At 62.5% G+C, this 18528-nt stretch overlaps 1 protein-coding gene across 2 annotated transcripts; it reads left to right on the top strand.

Moving 5' to 3' along the window:
* On the top strand, positions 1–18528 carry PIAS4 (protein inhibitor of activated STAT 4). 2 transcript variants are annotated; one of them, XM_049639627.1, is made up of 7 exons: positions 1–150; positions 4883–5309; positions 15986–16047; positions 16841–16878; positions 17360–17450; positions 17553–17681; positions 17776–18528. In XM_049639627.1, the coding sequence occupies exons 1-7, from the start codon at positions 124–126 to the stop codon at positions 17992–17994; spliced, it is 993 nt and encodes a 330-aa protein (XP_049495584.1). In that variant the 5' UTR covers positions 1–123; the 3' UTR covers positions 17995–18528. The 2 variants fall into 2 exon arrangements, with proteins under 2 accessions (XP_049495584.1, XP_049495583.1); XM_049639626.1 differs by having other exon boundaries at positions 3–150; positions 15986–16070; positions 16837–16878; positions 17776–18526.

Below are 18528 nucleotides of genomic sequence, written 5' to 3' on the forward strand. Positions count from 1 at the left end.
GCCGGGGGGAAGGAGGGCGCGCGGGTGCTAATTGGCCGCCATGGCGGCCCCGCCCGCGAGTGGCGGGCGGTCACGTGACGCGACGGCTGGGGGCTCCCGGCGCGGGGGACGCTGGTGGCCAAGATGGCGGCGGAGCTGGTGGAGGCCAAAGTGAGTGAGCGGCAGCGCCGGCCCGGGCGGGCGGGAGAGGGGGCGGGGGCCGGGCGGCGGGCGGAGGTCTGCGCCTTCCGCCTGGGGCCCCACGGCGCGGCCCGCTCGCGGTTCGCTGCCCGGCCCCCTCGCCCGCCCCTGGCCCTGGCGCGCCGGGTGCGGGCGGGGGGCGGGGAGGCCGGGGGCGGGGCCCCCCAAACCTTACCCTAGCTTTCGGGCTGGGGGTTGGTTCCCGGGCTTGAGGCGGGGTCGCCCCCCACCCCCACCACTAGCCCTAGTGGTTAGAGTCCAGTCTCCCTAAGCACGGGGACAGGGCCGCGCCTCCCAGCTAGAGGAACAGTCCTCCGGACAGCATGACGGGCTGGGCTGCTCGTCCCCTCCTCTCTCTGAGCCGGGGTCCTACGCTCTGGCCTGGGGTGGGGGGAGGTGTCTTCGCCTCTCCACCCTCCACGGCACCGAGGACTAGCATCTGGGTCTCAGCCTCCCCGCCCAGCAGACCAGCTGGGGTCGGCGACTCCTTGATCGGAAGGGTCCCTTGATCCTGCTGCCACCGATTCCACCATCCGGGGTGATGACCCAGGGGCTCGAAGCACCCGGAAACACAGTGTTCTTTGGGGGTCTGTACCCTAGGGTGGAGTTTGGACCCCTAGTTCAGCTCCCGCGTTGATCCCAGAGCCCCGCCCCCCTCCTGACACCATCTCTCTCGCCCTCCGAGTGGGCACGGAGTCCCTTGAGTTTGCTCTCCAGCCTGGGATGGAGCCCTGATCCCTGTTCTCTGTTCAAAGCCTTCCTAATTCTCTCCTCATTCTCGGGTCCTGGGCTCTGCCTTCCTCTCCCGTCTTACTTACCCTGGGGACAGCATCTGTGAGGCTTTGGACTCTGCTCCTGGGGTCTGTAAACTTCACCGTAGCAAGATCAGGCCCCATACTGGCCGTTTCTCCTATACTCCCTGGTGAGTCTACTCAGATCATACTCCCTCCACACAACTCCCAGACCCCTGCTTTGGATCCTTTTACGCACCCCGACTCTGGCTTCTAAGGCTCGCTCTCCCTTGCTGCCGGTTTTTTGCACTGATTCATGGAGAGTCCCCCACCTCTTTCTTTAGTGCTCCTCGTGCTTACTCCATTTTGGGGTCCAGGTTCCACGTCCCACAGATGCCATCCCTGTTCTAGGGATGTACTTTTTTTCCAGGTACCTCCCTCACGGCAAGGCTCCAGAGACCTTGTCCCGAACTACACTGGGGTGGTTTTCTTCCTCCTTGCGAAGTTTACTCCAGGCCTTTGGTGGCAGCGAAGTGGGGCACCGGACCTTTGCTGGACAGAGGCTCCGCCCCCTGCCCCGCCCCCAGTCTCCCCTCCCCAGGGTCCTGACCTGTGAATGTTTTCTTTCTCTGGTTCCTCTTTCTCCCTTCCTTTCCCACTGAGATCTGAAATGCAGCTCCCTTCACCCCCGGAGTGTCCCCCCCTCCAATGCCTGCACTCCACGCCCTACCCGTGTCTAGCGTTTTGAGAAATTTGAGACTTGCCCTGGAGATGCGGAAGTCTGGACTCTGCAGGCCCAAGGTGGCAGCTGGTGGGCTTGAAGTCCCCCGGAGCCCTGAAATTCAGCCGTCCTGTGGGGCTGCGATTCTGGGCCCCTGGGCCCCTGCTCCCCGCCGCTCCCCGTCCCCCCAGGGTGGGGACTAGATTCTTCTATACCATCCAGGGCCTTGAAATCCGATCTGATGAACTCTACTTGACCCTCTGGTGGCCGGGGGCCCCCCACCCCAATTAAACCAAGTTGACCCTTCTTTCGAGTTGCCTCAGACGGGCGCCTCTGTTCAGTGAACCCCCTGAGGTGGTGTGTGGCATTTTGCACAGGCCCCCTGTCCCCCGGAGACGAGGACCTGAACTTTTCCCCTCATGCTCCGAGGGACCTGTCCCCGAGGCAGGTTGAGGGAACCGGCAGCTCTGCCCAGGCTGTTTTCCCACTCAGCTCCAAACAAGCCCAGAGTTGAGACTGTGGAAGCCGCTGGGGCCCGGTGCTGTTTACAAACACGGATCTGAGGGCCAGGCGGGGTAGGTGGAAGCCTTGGCAGGAAGTGATCTGCAAAGCGCTCGGGGCGTCTTCCTGAGCGCGTGTGCCCCTGTCACGCTACCCCCCCCCCCCCCAGTGTCAAGGGCGGGCTTCGTGGTGGTGGCAGCTGCTGAGAAATCCGAGTCGTGAGCATATGGCAGCTTGAGGGATGTGCCCCAGGATGCTCGTGCGGCAGCTCGGGATGTCCAACCTGGTGAAAGGGCCAGGCCTTGGCGGGGGCGGGGCGCTCCCAGGGGCGGGATGGGGTTAGAAGATGCCTTGTGGTCAGACTCGGCTCGCCGAGCCCACCTGCCTTTAGCTCCGTGGCGGGGAGTCAGCTTCCACATGACATCTCCTCTCCCCTCCAAGGCCTTGGGCCTCTTCCAGAAGAAACATCTTGCCTGCAAGCCTATTTTCTCTGCTCAAGGTAGGAAGTCAGGCTAAGGAAGGTGAAGTCTTTCTGTTTGCACAAGCGTTCGGGGCTCGCTGAGGGCCGGCACAGTGCTTAGGTCCCGAGGCAGGAGCTGTGCTGGGATGTGAGGGTCCCCAGGCCCCCGGACAGCTGGGTGGGAGCGGAAGGAAGCGCCCTCAGGAGTCGGATGGCCCCTGCCGCTGACTATGCAGGGAGGCTCTGGGCCGGCTGCTTCTTTCACGGAGCTTCAGCCGACTCACCTGCCTGGCGGGCACGGCCCCCTGTGAGACTCGTGAGCAGGAAGTGGCCTTGTGGCAGACATTGCACGTCCATAGTGCAGGGCTGGGAAGAAGGCCCTACAGCAAGGAAAGGGCTCCCCCTTGAGATTTTGCAGGCAGGCCGGGCACCCCGCGCATCGGTATCTGGTTTTGTGCCCCGACAGCCCCTCCGCCGTCAGCAGGTGTCTGTCTGCTATACGCCTGGGAGAGGGTACACATCTTGCTTGGATAGAGAGCACAGAGGGGCCTGACAGAGGGGCCAGGGTCATCTGGGAACCCGGGGCTTCTGAGTCCCCCTGCTGCCATCAGACTCCACGCCTCACCCTTGAGCAGCCAGGAAACGGGAAACCCCAGAGCCTTTTGGCACCGAGACCACTGTGTAAACACCCTGGCCGGGTTCCCGCCCACCCCCGACTGTCAGACTCTTAAGTTGAATTTAAGGGCTTTATTGGTTTCCTTGGGTGCCGTCCTGCCCTGTGCTCGCCAGCTTTCCATCCCTACCGTCATCTCATGTACCTGTTTGCCCCGTTCCCCTGGAAGTTTCTTTTTCCCACCACATTGCATTCAGCACAGGCCAGCTTTGGGGCTCGGTGCGGGTGGCCCATCCTCGAAGGATACTTGGCTCATGTAGCATGTTGGGGGACCCTCACACCCTTCACTCCCCCTCGGTGTCCGGGATCTCACAGAGGGCAGGCCGCAGCCGGGCAGCCCCAAAGAAAACACTGGCATCAGCTGAGCTCTTGTGTTCGGTTTGATTTAGTTGGAGGGACCCTGCCCGACCTCTTTCATCACTTTGCCGCAGCTCCGTGAACAGCCTCTGTGGCCGCTGGATTCCCGAAGCCTTCCCCTCAGACCCACGGTTCTCAGTGGGACGATCCCCTCCCCAGAGGATGCTTTGTAGCGTCCGGGGGACGTTTGTGATTGTCACCGCTGGGGTCTGGCGATTGTCACGCCTGGTCGATTGTCACTCCTGGCATCGAGCGGAGGGAGGCCAGGGATGCTGCTGAGTACCCCACAGTGCCCAGGGCGGCCCCGCCCCAGAGAACAGTCCAGCCCCGCCCCGCCGTCCACGGTGTCGAGGCAGAGAAGGCCCGCTGGAATACGGCGGACGATTGATGCCCGCCAGCGCTCAGCTCCGTGCGGACGCCTGCGGTGCCGAGGGGGGAAGTTACCCCCTGGCTTCAGAGTCAGGCCCGGGCCTACGTTTAGGTCTTGGCTATAACATGGCGCTCACCCCGGCCTGGCAGGGTCGTTTTAAGAATCAGAGTTAAGTATATAATCACACGCGCAGCTCAGTTCCTGGCAGGTGATCAGTATTAAGTTGTGGCTCCCATTCTCCAGACGGAAGGGAAAACACGTTTGTGGCCCATGTTGATTTACTCTGCTTTCCGTGTACGTTACCTCCTCTGGTCCTTCCCACATCCCGATGAAGTGAATCCTGTCATCCTGATGAAGAGACAGAGGGTCAGAGAGGCCATTAGTGTGCTTGGCTAGGGAGTGGCTGAGGCTGTTTACGGGTAAAGCAAGATCCTCAGTTCCTGCCCTGGGGATGCTTTCAGGCTTGAAGATGGGAAAAGAGAACCTAAAATAGAAGGCAATGGTGTGTGTGTGTTGGGGGGGGGCAGTCAGAAGCTTTTGCTGCGTTGGCAATGCTGAGGGAGGTTCGAGGAGGAGGAGGGGAGCAGGGCTGAGCTGGGAGGGGGCATCACAAGGAAGGGTGAGCTGGCAGCCTGAGTAAAGACACGGAGGTGGGACCGAGCCTGGGCTAGTGGGCCCGGTGCTAAAGCTGCCTCCTCCTCCTGGGTTCTTGCTCCTGCCAGCTAGAGTGAAGGGGGCTCGGGGGCAGGGCCAGGCAGCACCTGATGGGGTCTCACTTTGCTGTCCCCCCTAGTTAGGGCCCAGGGGGCTCCAGAAAGCCCCTTGTCCCATGGACAGCCCCTGAATCCGGCAGTGTCCCTTCTGAGCACGTGTGTCTGTTTTTTCCCAGAACATGGTGATGAGTTTCCGAGTCTCCGATCTTCAGATGCTCCTGGGTTTTGTCGGCCGGAGTAAGAGTGGACTTAAACACGAACTTGTCACCCGGGCCCTCCAGCTGGTCCAGTTTGACTGTAGCCCTGAGCTGTTCAAGAAGATCAAAGAGCTGTATGAGACACGCTACGCCAAGAAGAGCTCGGAGCCTGTCCCCCAACCCCACCGGCCCCTGGACCCCCTGACCATGCACTCAACCTATGACCGGGCTGGCACGGTGCCCAGGACTCCCCTCTCGGGCCCCAACATTGACTACCCCGTGCTCTATGGGAAGTACTTGAACGGACTTGGACGCTTGCCCGCCAAGACCCTCAAGCCAGAAGTGCGTCTGGTGAAACTGCCCTTCTTTAACATGCTCGATGAGTTGCTGAAGCCCACAGAGCTGGGTGAGTCTGCCACTGCCCTGGGGGTCCCACCGGGCATGGGCCCAGTGGCCACGGCCAGCCCGTCACCGCCCTGGAGCGTTTTCTGGGGACCAACGAGGGCCATGGGGTTGCGGGGGGCTCTCCCTCTCAGGAAGCGCAGGGGCACCTCTGAATCTTTATATTAGCCACACAGCGTCGTCTCGCAATTGACCCCAAATTTTAGCAGCTTAAAGTATTGGACGCTCATCTGCTCTGTTTGTGAGCATCAGAACTTGGGAGTGGCTTAGCCGGGTGGTCCTGACTCAGGGTTTCATGAGGTCTCAGTAAAGCTGTTGGCTGGGGGCTGTCTCATCTGAAGGCCCGACTGGGGCTGGCGTCCACCCGCTCACCTGGCTGCCGGCAGGACTTGGCTTCTTGCTGGCTGTGGACTAGAGACCTCAGTTCGTGCCACATGGTGCCCGTGGATGGCTCGAGCGTCCTCGCTGTGTGTAACGGTGGCCGGCTTCCTGTGGAACCAGTGGGGGGGGGGGGGGGGGGGGGGGGAGGGTTAGTGTGCACATCTGTGTAGGATCAGCCAGAAGCCACGTCCTCTCGATGCCCTAAGCTTCGAAGCGGCATGACCTCGTGTTCTCTGCTTTGCATCGCGTCCGTCCCACAGACCAGCTCTGTACATCGTGGGTGGGGACTGGACCGGGCTGGGCCGTCCAGAGGCAGGGATCGCTGGGGGCCACCTGGGATGCTGGCTTCCAGGTCCTAACTGCCGGTGGGTGGCAAAGGGGCTGGAAGTTGGATCCAACCTTTCCTCTGCAGAGGGTAGGCGCCCCATGGGAGCAGCCTCGGCCAATGGGTTCGGGCCTGTCAGCATGGGCCAGGTGGCTAGGGAATGGCTAGCCGTGCCCCCGAGAGGTACGCTGGGGCTGGAGGAGACCCATGCCAGGTGTCTGTGGCTCCTCCCTGCTTATTCATCTGGCCCCCGTGTTGATGGGGCACCTGCCGCATGTCAGGCCCCTAGAGCGGTGCACGCGGCCAGGCCCCCAGCCCCTTGCCAGCAGCTGTGATGATGGGGCCGGGACGGGTGTCAGCCTGGTCTCGGCCTCACGTGCTGCCCCGATCTCAGGGCGGGGGGGGCCCACCCTGGGAACACGGCAGGAGACCGAGAGCGCCCCCCGCCCTCGCGAAGGTTCCCTTCCGGCTTTCCTCGTTTAGGGCCTAGAGGTGTCCCCAGCCTCGTCGGCGCCGTGGGTCCTGCCACCCCTGCGGCCCATTCCCCATTTCTCCCTTTCAACCCCCGCGTCCTTACCACGCCCCTGCTGCACACCTGGCCCTGGCCCTCGCCGTGCGTCGGTCCCTGCGTGCCGTGGCAGAGGCCACGGTCCCTCCGGGCCCCCACCCGCCATGCCCCTCTCTGTGTGGTTCGCTCCCTCCCACCCTGCTGACCCAGCGTCCTGTCTCGCTCGGCCAGGGGGCCCCTCTGCACGCAGCGTTCCACGCCGGCCCGTGCCAGCCAGCCCGCCGTGTCCAGCCCCCTTCCTCGCCGGAGCCCTTGAGCTCCGTGAGGTTCGGCGAGGGGGCTGTGGTTCCGGGAGAGGCTGCGGGGGGTGGAGGAAGGAGTTGCCGGGGGTCCGGGCCCGGGACCCTGAGGCTCTGCCCTCCTGCTTCCTCTCGGGCAGTGTTTGTCACCGGCCCCCGGGTGGGGAGCAAGTTGCCGTAGCAGCACCTGTTGTGGGGTCGACGTGGCCGCACCGGAGACCCGAGGCCCTTTCCTGAGCTTCTGGACGCCTTCCCTGTCTGCTCCCCCCAGCTTCTCTGTGCATGTTGGAAGCCATTCTGCCCCTACCCCCAGGGACTCTGGCAGGCTCTGCGGGCCTTGGGACTGGCTGGCTCTGAAGGTCAGGTTGACGTTTCAGGTTCCTAAGGACTCGAGGATGATCTTCGTGATAGAGAGGCTGGGTTTTCACCGGGAAGCAGTAAGTCAGGCTTGGCACTGGGTGGGGGACAGAGGTGACTTTGAACTCCAGGGCCGGCAGCCTCCCTCCCCTGCCTGGACCATGGGCTTCCTTCCTGCATGGCCCACTCCCGCCCCCGCCCCACAATGCATCACTTTGCCCTGAGCCCCCGGGGACCCCAGTCACCTGATCTCCGGGAGAGTCTGCTCCCCTGTCTGCACCAGGAATGACTCTGCTGGCGGCTCAGAACAAAGAGGCCGACCCCGCCCTGCCCTTGTTCCCACCCACTCCCCCGCCCCTATCCTGAGTGCACCCCTTCCCTGGCTTCCCTGGGACTCCCGTCCTCGGGGACCCCCTGGCGGCTGCCAGGTTCATCGGGAGAGCCCTCGTGGGGCCCAGATCTGGCCCCGAAGCGGTCTGGTCCCTCTGTTCCAGGACCGGTGATGTTGGCCACCCGCCCCTCAACCTGGGCGCCTCCCTGTGGCAGCTTCTGCAGCCCTGGCATTGCCCCAGAGCCACTCCAGCAGGCTCGAGCTCAGCCGGTTTCCCCCTCCCCCTCGCTCCTGACCATGACCTGCTGACCAAAATGAGGTCCAAACACTCTGGTCTGTTTCCCCGGAAGAGCTGCCGGCCGGCTCTAGCTCCAGGATGGAGACCGTGCCGGGTGCAGAGGGGACATAAATCACAGGGAGTGGAATGTTTGGGTTGGGGGAGGGGAGGAGAATAATGGAGTCACAGACCCAGGAGCTGGAAGGACCTCAGGAGACAAATGATGTGCTGCAGTGGGGCCGGCACCTAGAAAGGTCGGGAAACAGGCCCGAGGTCACACACCATCCTGAGGAAGGGGCCCCGGGGCCGTGTTCTCAACTCTGACCTTCCCCGAGTCATCGTGCCCTGCACCCCTGTGGGGAAGAACCCATCTTGAGCCACGTGACGGTTCTGGAGCCCAGGCCGCCTCTTAGCTCGAAGAGCCCGGCTGTCCTCCCCGTCCCAGCCAGGAGAGGGGCACCCGATTCCCGACCACGGCAGAATTCGGGGGAGGTGTGCCAGGGAACACAGTCCTGGTCGCGGTGTCAGCGGCCAGTCTGACGGGGGGAGGCCCGGACCCCCGTCTGGGCGTGTGGGAGAGAGGAGAGGCCGTCCTGAGACTTGAGGGCAGAAGGAAGGAGACGTGTTGACCTGAGCAGTGCTGCTCCGCGAGGCTCTGGCGGCCTGCGGCCAGCGGCTCGGGCTGTGGGGCTGTCCGTGTCCCCGCTGCCCTGGGGCGATGGTGCCCGAGGTCCCCCTGGCTCTCTACGTGCCCCTACAGCTGGGGGGCCCGACGCTGGTTGAGGCCTGCCTGTCCGGCAGCTGCCCTGTCGTGCGGGGCACACGTGCGTCCCTCACCCAGCCCCTGAAGCCTTTGGGTGGTATTGCCCGGGCAGCCAGGCAGGCGTGGGGTCCCCCGCTTGGAGTGTTCTGCCCGGAAGCTGCACTAGACACGATTAAATGGTGCCTTGAGGGGAGTGACTGGGGAGTGCAGGCTTCCCTGGGGGCAGTCAGTGCCAGGAGCACCTCATTATGCATTTGTGAGGAGGTGGCAGTCAGGAGGCTTCCTGGAGGAGGCCGAGTTCCAGACCTGAGGGCCGAGTAGCCATAAGCATGACAGAGAGGAAGGAGCAGGGCAGCGGGGTGGTGGGCACAGGCCTGGCAGCGAGCGAGGGCTCAGGAACGGAAGGCGTGGGGATGGGAGCTGTGTGGCGCAGGAGAGAGAGGCCAGAGAACGCGGGATGAGCGGGCCGTGGGGATAGTGGGGACCGACTGGACTGTCCTGAGGACGTTGGGGTCGCTGAAGGTCTGGTGAGCTTTTCCAGGTCTCCTTTCGTTGGGTCCTTTCTGGGGTGGGTGTTCCCCGTGAGGCGCAGAGCCCCCTCCGCGGTTCCTCAGATCCATTCCAGGTCTGATCTCCCAGCTTCAGGCCCCCCTGCCTGGCCGCCCCCCTGGTCTCTCCCTGTACGTCACCTGCGTCTTCCCCAGCAGTCAGAGGAAACTTAAAATAGTGGGCTGGTCGTGTCCCTCCTCTGCTCAAAACACTCCCATGACCCGCTGACTTTTCTGCCTGGTCCCCTCCCTGCCCTCCCTCCCTCCCTCTCTCTTCCTCCCTTTCCCACTCTGCTCCAGCCACACAGGCCTCACTGTTCCTCCAAACCACGAGGCCTGGTGCTGCCCCGGGGCCTTTGCACGTGCTGTTCCTGCTGTCTCGCGCTTTCCCAGACCCTACGTGGGCCTTCCCTTCCCAGTCACCTAACCTAAAGCTCGTCTTCTTTCCTATTCGCTTTCCCTCATCTCGTCGCCGCCCTCTTGTCCCCTGTGGCCCTGTCCCCGACCCTGACATTGCTTATTCACCTGTATGTGTCTTTTGACGCCTGGGCCTCGTTTGTTCCGTCGCTGCATCGACGGTGTGGAGCAGGGCAGGGGGTGCCCGTGTGAGCAGAGGCTCGTTGCTGGGAAGCAGTGTGGGGGGCCGCGGCGAGAATGACCCTGAGCTAACATTCTGCAGCTCTCTTTCAGCGCGCGAGCCCCTTCCGTCCGCGTAACTTCCCGGGGGCAGCAAGTCACGAGCCCGCCGGCTGCGTGTGGGAGCCCCTGTGAGTGGCGGAGGTGGGCGTGAGCCCGGAGCCCCCGACCCAGGGCTTGTGCCTGCTTGCTCTCTGCTGCCCGCCGGGCCCTCTGCACCCAGCCCGGGGCACCTGTCTTCCCCTCTCCTCCCCCAGCACCACCGCAGCGCCACTCGCACCAGCCACACCACCTCTGAGACCTCGACTGCTCCGTTCGGGGGCCTGGGGCTACGTCATGGCGGGGGGGGGGGGGGGGGGGGGGGCTGGGCCAGGAGTCAGAGACCTTGCGGGTCTGGGGGCATTGGCTCAGAGGGTGGGCCTTTCTCCTTCTCTGAGGTTCTAGGGTGCAGGAGGCCATAGGCCAGCGGGAGGGAGACCAGGCCTATCTGATTGACTTGTTTTTAAGTTTACTTACTAATTTTGAGAGAGAGGGGGAGGGAATGTGAGCAGGGGAGGGGCAGAGAGAGAGGAGGGGAGAGAGAATCCTAAGCAGGCTCTGCACTCTTCCAGCACAGAGCCCGACCCGGGGCTCGAACTCATGAGCCACGAGATCATGCCCTGAGCCAAAACCAAGAGTCGGTCGCTTAACTGACCGAGCCATCCAGGCGCCCCTCCGATTGACTGTTCAAGGTCTCCTTTTCTTTGCTTGCTCCCGAAGCTCGTGTGCAAGTGTGTGTGCGTCATAGAAACAGGAACAGGCCCCTGTTGGAGGTTTGGGCGTGTTCTTGCCACCGTCCTTCCTCCGCGCGTGCGACCCTTCGGGACCACAGCCGTGTCCTAACTACGGTTTTAGCACCTCCCTCCCCCTCCGCCCCCCCACCCCGGTGTATCGTGAGCATCTGCTCCGGTCGTGAAGTGTTCTTTGCTGGTGGCAGTTTGCAAGGCGGCCTGGCAGCTGGGGTGGACGTGTTGTGCCGGGCCTCTCTGTTGGTGTCTGGGATTGAGCCGGAGGCTGGTTCCGGTCCTCCCAGACGACCTGGGAACAGGGGTTCCCTCCCTTTAGTCCCTGGGGGGCGCTGGGGCCTGGGGTGGGCACCTCATCCCAGCCTGTGCTCCACCTGGCGGGGCCCCCACCGCCTTGCGGCAGCCTGTGTCCCCGCGAGACGTACTTCTGGGTTTGTTCAAAGACACCGGGAAATTATGTTGACTCTTAGGAGGTAAAAGTCTTGGAGAAACATCGAGCGGGGAAGGAGATGGGGAGACCAGAATTGCAGGAGGTTGTTGGGGAGTTGTAGTGTTTTGGGTTTTTTTGTTTCTTAAAGTTTATTTTGAGCGAGAGCACCTGTGAGTGGGAAAGGGCAGAGAGAAAGAGGGAGAATCCCAAGCAGGTTCCAAGCTGTCAGCACAGAGCCTGATGCAGAGCTCCATCCCATGAACCGGGAGATCATGACCTGAGCTGAAACCAGGAGTCAGACACCTAACTGAGCCCCCAGGTACCCCTGGGGGGGGTGGCAGTTATAATGTTTGTTTATTTCTGAGGGAGAAGGAGAGACAGAGCGTGAGTGGGGGAAGGGCAGAGAGAGAAAAAAGGAGACACAGAATCCAAAGCAGGCTCCAGGCTCTGAGCTGTCAGCACAGAGCCTGACGCAGGGCTCAAACTCACAAACCCTGAGATCACGATCTGAGCCACAGTCAGGTGCTTAACCGACTGAGCCACCCAGGTGCCCTTGGGAGGAGAGCAGTTTTTAAATGAAGGTGTTCAGGGACATCTGTCATTCTGGTGGCATTTGAGCAGATTTCAGAGACATCAGGGCCATCTAAATCACTGGGGAAGGAATGTTCTGGAAGAGGGGATGTCAAGTGCAAAGGCCCTGAGGCAGGATGTTCTTGACACACCGGCAACAGGAGGAGGTGGCCGAGATGGCTGCTGTGGAATCAAGGCCACTAGGGGTGGGGATGGCATCCCCCAAGCGGCAGACGGTGACCTGCTGGGGTGGGGGTGGGCAGTGAGGGGTCTGTGTGGGACAGGGACCTCGCTGGTGCGTTTCGAAATTGGAGCCACTTGGGAATTGATGGGGGGGAAGGAGTGCCACGAGTTGTGGATGCTGCCTGCGTCTCTGCTCGGAGCTGCTGGAGGGGCGGAGCCACCACTTCAGTGGATGACAGGTCTGGGTTTGGGGGACCCCCAGCCCCCTCCCACCGTGCCGGGTATGCTGTGCCCCAACCCAGGTGGCAGCTCGCCTCCCCGGGTCGAGGGTGGTACTCGGCTCCCCTCAGCCTTCGCAGCCCCGTCTTAGGTATGGGGAGCCCGCCCCCAGGAAATAATTGCCCCTTGGCTCTTTGGGCAGGTCTGGGCATGTCTGCAGGTGGCCTGTGTGCTCCCCCACCCCCCAGTTGGGCGGCCCTCCCCCAGGGCCCTAAGCGGGACTCCGCGGGGACCGGCCAGGCCCTCAACACGCGAGCATGGGTTGGCAGTGGTTTGGCAGTTAGAGCGGCCACCTCTTGCCGAGCTCCGGCCACACGCCCGGCCCCGAGCCCGGAGAAGCGGGTCCGTGCGGGGAGGCACCCAGGCTCGGGCGGGGAGAGCGGTGCGCACCCGGGCAGAGCTGGGGTACGAACCCACGTGGTCTGGCTTCGGAGCCGAGCTGGTTTTTATGTTTCAATTGCGTTTGCTTTGAAGTCGGTTACCTACTCTTGTGGCTTGGGATTCAGAAGGCTCGGGAGCAGGGCTCGGCCACCTCGGGCCCGGGGGCCAGCTTCATCGACTGTTCTCGAAAACCGAGCTTTATTGACCCGTAGCCAACGCCCATTTGTCTGTTTGCCATCTCTGGTGGCTTTCGTGGTACAAGGCAGAGTGGGGACGTTGAGGCACAGGGCATGTGGCCCACAGAAACCAAAAATATTTACACTCCAGCCCTTTACGAGAACAGTCCGCCCACCAGTGTTGCAAGGGCTCGGGCAGTAGAAAGAAAGCTGACTCCTTGGGGCGCCTGGGTGGCTCAGTCAGCTGAGCATCGGACTCTTGATCTCTGCTGAGGTCACGACCTCATGGTTTGTGAGTTCGAGCCCCGCGTCGAGCTCTGTGCTGACAGAGCAGAGCCTGCTTGGGATTCTCTCTCTCCTGCTCTCTCTGCCCCTCGTCTGCTTGTGCGCTCTGTCTGTCTCTCCCCAAATAAATAAAGAAGAAAAAAAAGGAAAGCTGACTCCTCTGAGGCGGTGATTGTGGCCAGCTCTCACAGAGCCCCCCATCCAGAGGTGTCCTTTGCACACATCTCTCCCTCTGCCCGGTGACGCAGATCTGGTGTGATACACACCTGTTTGCACCTGCTGCTTTCGGCCAACAGAAGCATCTCGGGGTCCACCCCTTATCGGAGCTTGAACAGCTTCTGGATGCTTTCCCGTTTCAGGGTCGCCTGGCATTCCCTCGTCAGCTGTCCTGGAGTGAAAGTAATCTCTGTGCCCAGCGTGGGGCTCGAACTCACAACCCGGAGATCAGGAGTCACCTGCCAGGCGCCCCTTTCCAGTGAAGCTTTAAATGTTTAAAAGCTGAGGTGTAATTTACATACGACAAAGTCCTCAGATCCTCGGTGTGTAGTTTGAGTCTTACCCCGGGAACCCAAACGCTGTAAACCCACAACATTTCCGTCACGTAAAGCCCCCCACCCCTTCGGACGTCCGCCGTCTCGACCCGCACCCCTAGAGGCACCCCCTGTCGTCCCGATTCCTGTCACTGCGGGCGAGTTCCGCCTGTTCCTGGACGCGGGCCAGGGCACGTGCGTCAGGTACTTCTCGGCGTCTGCCTGCTGTGGGTCAGCACCTTGGCGGTTGGATTTGCCCGCGTGGCCGTGCGGGGCATCGGTTTTAGGGTTCGTCTGTTTCTGCACCGGCCGCCACTCGGGTTGTTTCCAGTTTAGGGCTCCTAGAAATACGTTTGCCATGAGCGTTCTTGTACAGTCTTCCTGGGGACCTATTTCCTTTTATCTGGGGGCAGATACGAGGTTGCTGAGCGATTGGGTAGCTGTGCGTTTAACTTTGCTGGAAGCTGCCCGGCCGTTCCAGAGGAGGGGTTGTGCCCGCAGCAGAGACTTGCTCCGCACCCCTCCTCCCTCCCCTCCCCCTCCCCCCCCCCCCCAGCACCGGAAGTTGTCACTGCGTTTGAGCCATGCCGGTGGGCGTGTCGAGGTTTCAAACCTGGGCCAGATCCCAAGGGCCTCCACGTTTGCCGATATTTTCTGAAGAATTTTTGCGTCTGTGTTTGCGAGGGATATTGACAGTATTCCTTTTCTTTTTTTTTTTTAACGTGTATTTGTTTTGAGACACTGTGTGTGCGCAGGTGGGATTGGGGGAGGGGGGCAGAGAGGGAGAGCGAACCCCAAGCAGGGCAGGCTGAGCACCAACAGCCCAGAGCGTGCGATGTGGGGCTCAGTCTCAGGGGGTGATGATGTGTGCCGAAATCAAGAATCCGGTGCTGGACCGACTGAGCCCCCCAGGCGCTCCCTCACTGTTCCTTCCTTGATGCCTTTTTGTCAGGTTTGGTATCGGGCTCGTGCCGGGATTGTAGAGTGAGCGAAGCGTCCTCTTTACTTTCTGAAAATTTGTATGGAGTCTGTATCGTTTCTTTTTATTTTTTTCTAAGGTTCTTATTTATGTATTATGAGAGAGAGACGGAGGGAGGGAGGGGCAGAGAGAGAGAGAGAGAGAGAGGGAGAGAGAGAGAATGAATTCCAAGCAGGCTCTGCACTGGGCAAACCCCGACGCAAGGCTCCAAACCACAGATTGTGAGTTCATGACCCGAGCTGAAACCAAGAGCCAGACGCTTGACCGACTGAGCCCCCCAGGCGCCCCTATGTCGCTCCTTAAATACTCGAGGGAACTCCCCAGTTGGATCTGGTTTTCGTGTGTGGAAGACTTTTCAACGATGAGTTCAGCTTCCCTAACTGATAAAGGGCTTTTCAAACTTCGTGCATGTTTTGGGGCCAGTTTGGTAATTTGCGTCTTTGGAAGAATTTGTCTGTTTCATCTAAGTTATCAGATTTATTGGCGTAAAGTCGTTCACCTCATTCCCGTGTTAAACTAGAAGGCCGTGGGATCTGTACTGTTGTGTCTTTCGTTCTGACAGCCTGCGTTCTTGGGATCTTCTGTTCGTTGTAGCTAGTTTATCAAAGAACTCTCGCTTGAGTGATTTTCTCCCTTGCTATTTTTATCTTTAATTTCTTTCCATCTGGTGACTTTGGCTTTAATTTTCTGTTCTTTTTCTAGTTTCTCATAGAGGAAGTGCAAGTACCTTATTTGAAACCTTTTTCTGTCTTTTAACAGAAGCATTTAAAGCTATAAGTTTGCCTCTAACGACTGTGTTAGCTGCTCCTCCCAAGTTTTGGAGCGCTGTGTATTCTCTTTCAGTTCAGAGCACTTTCTGATCACCCCTGGGGTTCTCGATGCAGTTGTAATTGAGAGTGCAGAGCCAGCTCGTCACCACCCTGGTCTCCATCCCCTGGCAGACATTCCCCCACTCGTACACCCAGCAGGCACTTTGTAACGACTAGCGACTAGCGTGCCTCCGTGTGTGGGGTCCCTGCTGTGAGCTGGGCTGCTCCGTGACTCTTGTGCACTTAGAGGCTCAGGGTGGTTTCGCTTCCCTGTCTCCTTCGCCGGCTGTGAACGCCCGAGGCAGAACCTGTCCCCAGCTTGTCCCGGTCCCCTCCAGCAGTGCCTTGCAGGGGGGCCTAAGCCGAGCGCCACACAGACAGGCACGCACTTGCCGGGTGTCCAGAACAGCCGTGCGGGGTGGGGACACGGTTGTTGCTGGCGTGGTACAGACCCAGAGAAAGCGGGCTCCGGGCGAAGCGGCTGGCTCAGGGGCACGCAGTCTGCCCCACGGCATCCTGCCAGCCCGGCAGGCTCCTCTCCCTGAGCCCAGCGCTTCTCAGTCTTCCTCGGTGACGCCTGAACCTGGAGGGCTGAGAAGGCTGCTCCTTCTCAAGGGGCCCGTAATGGGGAGGTGGGGGGAGGCGTTCCCTGAATCATAGGCTGCGGGGGGGCACCAGGAAGGGCCGGGCTCCCCCCGCACCTCGTCCCTGGTGGCTCTGCTCCCACCCCACGTGCCTGGCTGCCCAGGTGGGGCTCAGCCTCTCGCTCCCTGCTCCCCGTGGACGTGGGTACGGTTGGCTCCCTCGTCGGGGACCGGACGTCCCCCTGACCCTCAGTCTGTTTTCAGTCCCACAGAATAACGAGAAGCTTCAGGAGAGCCCGTGCATCTTTGCGCTGACACCAAGGCAAGTGGAGCTGATCCGGAACTCCAGGTGCGCTGTGCCCCGCACCCCTGCCGACCTCCTCGGCGGGCGGTGGGCTGGCGTGGTCTGGGGCGAGCTGGCCTTGCCGGGCGGGGGGGGGGCCTTCGGCAGGCCCCACGGAGGCCCGACGCCCCGTCCCACCCCCACCGTGTGTGTGGTGGTCCCTGCCCCCTGTCCTGGACAGCGCGCTTAGTCTGTGTGCCCTCGCTGCCTTTGACCCGCGGCCCCGGACAGGGCCAGTGTCCCCTCCAGCACGGCTCCCCTCGGCGCTGCTGGCTTGGGGGAGGGGGGCCCTGTGCCCTGGGCGGGGGGTGGGGGGGCCTCAGCGGCATCCCCAGCTCCCGTCCCACTTGATGGCGGGAGCCTCCCTGGTTGTGATGAACACGCATGTCCCCCCAGACACTGCCCGGGGTCCTGCAGGGCCCCTGAGCGAGGACAGATGAGGGACGAAGGCCGTCCCCGGTCTCTGCTATCTGAGGCCTTTCCGTCTGCAGCTGAGACAGAAGTCACCGCTGGAGCAGCCACTTGTTGGCCACTTGGCCCGTGCCAGGCCCATACCCACCAACCTATTTAATATCCACGCGGACACCCCCCGAGTTGTCCAGAGAGGGGGGTCCTTTGTCCCGGTCAGCAGTGAGTAGTCAGGAGAGGAGGCTTCAGTCAGCACCCACGGACTTCGTCACCAGGGGAGGTGGCAGGTTAGCCCGTGTGGCGTGCTCAGTGCCCTCCTGACTCGCTGACCCCTCTCCTCCCCTCTGACCCCCTCGGCGCACAGAGAGCTGCAGCCCGGGATCAAGGCCGTGCAGGTGGTCCTCAGGTAAGCTGGGTGGGCCGCGGCCCCCGCCACGCCCACCGCAGGTGCCTCCCACCGGGCCCCTCTCCCTCCTGACGGTGTCTCTCGGGCTCCCCGCTCACGGGGGGGGGGGGGGGGGGGGGCCCCCCCCCCCCCCCCCCCTTGCGGCTGCCCCCCCCCCCCCCCCCCCCCCCCCGGGCGGCCTCCCGGGGCCCCCCCCGGGGGGGGGGGGGGGGGGGGGTCCTGCTCCTCCTCTCTTCCTGCTGTGTGTCCTTGCCTCTGCCTGCGGACATGTCCCCAGGTAGCCTCGCTCAGACCAGCTCTTGGGCCCCGAGACCGCCCCACCCCCACCCCAGTACCGTGCAGAACGGCGATCCACCTGCCGGGCAGACGTGGCCCCTGTGGCCTCCGCCCGGGCCCCACGTCCACCCTCCCACCCCTCTCAGGGCCACCCCTCCATCCAGAGCCCCCTTTCACGGCCTGATGGGCTCCGCTGCCATTGCAGAATTTGCTACTCGGACACCAGCGGCCCCCAGGAGGACCAGTACCCACCCAACATCGCCGTGAAGGTCAACCACAGCTACTGCTCCGTCCCGGTGAGCGGGGCGCCCCGGCGGCCCTGGGCCTGCTCTCGGGGGCGGGGCTGAGGGCGCGGAAGGAGCATCTTCCGCGGTGTGAGCCCCCATGGCTGCTTCCAGGGCTACTACCCCTCGAATAAGCCTGGAGTGGAGCCCAAGAGGCCGTGTCGCCCCATCAACCTCACCCACCTCATGTACCTTTCCTCGGCCACCAACCGCATCACCGTCACCTGGGGAAACTATGGCAAGGTGAGTAGGGTTGGGGCGCTGCCCGCCTGCCCGCCACCACGCCCCGCTCCCCCCAGGGGGGCCCTGACAGCCCCTCCCCTGCCTGTATCCCCAGAGCTACTCCGTGGCCTTGTACTTGGTGCGACAGCTGACCTCTTCGGAGCTGCTGCAGAGGTTGAAAACCATCGGGGTGAAGCATCCAGAGCTGTGCAAGGCGCTGGGTGAGCTCGTGGGAGGGGCGCGCCCCAGCATCCGTGCATCACCCCGGGGAGCGTGGGAGGAGGAGCGGAGCCAGTCACAGACGAGGCAGGGACGAGGGAGGTGTGCTCTCTAGCCCAGCGAGCCCGGGGCGGTGAGAGCTCGGGGTGAAGCCCGCCGGCATCCTGGCAGGGTGAGCACCTGGGGGCCGTTCCCACAGCCCCGAGCCGGGCACGTCCCTGGAGACGGGGGTTCCAGGCAGATGCCTCCGACTGCTGGGTGGGGGCCAGGGACACGGAGGGCAGGGGCAGACCCAGTTTGCAGCTGTGGGCCCCGGGCAGTGACACAGTCTGGCCTCAGACAGCAAGACTGGTCGTGTTCTGGGAGGGGGGACGGGACGCAGGGAGCACTGAAAGCGAACCGCTCCCCAGACGGGCAGACAGCAGGTCCTGTCTCTCCTCCTGTGTCCCTGCGCCCAGGGGCTGCCCAGCCCACAGCAGGAACTTCATCTGCTTGGCGGCTGTGTAGCCTCAGGCAAGTCAGCGGCCCTCTCTGGTTGCCACAGCTTCCCACCAGATGCACACGATGGCCCTGGGCCGGGGGACTTGGCGACGTCCCCGTCTGACCATTGGGGACACTGAGGTGCCGAGCGGCAGGGCCTTGGCCCATG

Source organism: Panthera uncia, chromosome A2, assembly GCF_023721935.1.
Source record: "Panthera uncia isolate 11264 chromosome A2, Puncia_PCG_1.0, whole genome shotgun sequence".
Lineage (NCBI taxonomy): Eukaryota > Metazoa > Chordata > Mammalia > Carnivora > Felidae > Panthera > Panthera uncia.

Bases quoted from the DNA above. Each gene is read 5' to 3' on its own strand.
- PIAS4 (XM_049639626.1), top strand. From the start codon at position 124: ATGGCGGCGGAGCTGGTGGAGGCCAAA. The intron at 151-4,882 runs GTGAGTGAGCGG...GTTTTTTCCCAG, and splicing joins CGGAGCTGGTGGAGGCCAAA to AACATGGTGATGAGTTTCCG. The intron at 16,071-16,836 runs GTGCGCTGTGCC...CTCGGCGCACAG, and splicing joins GAGCTGATCCGGAACTCCAG to AGAGCTGCAGCCCGGGATCA.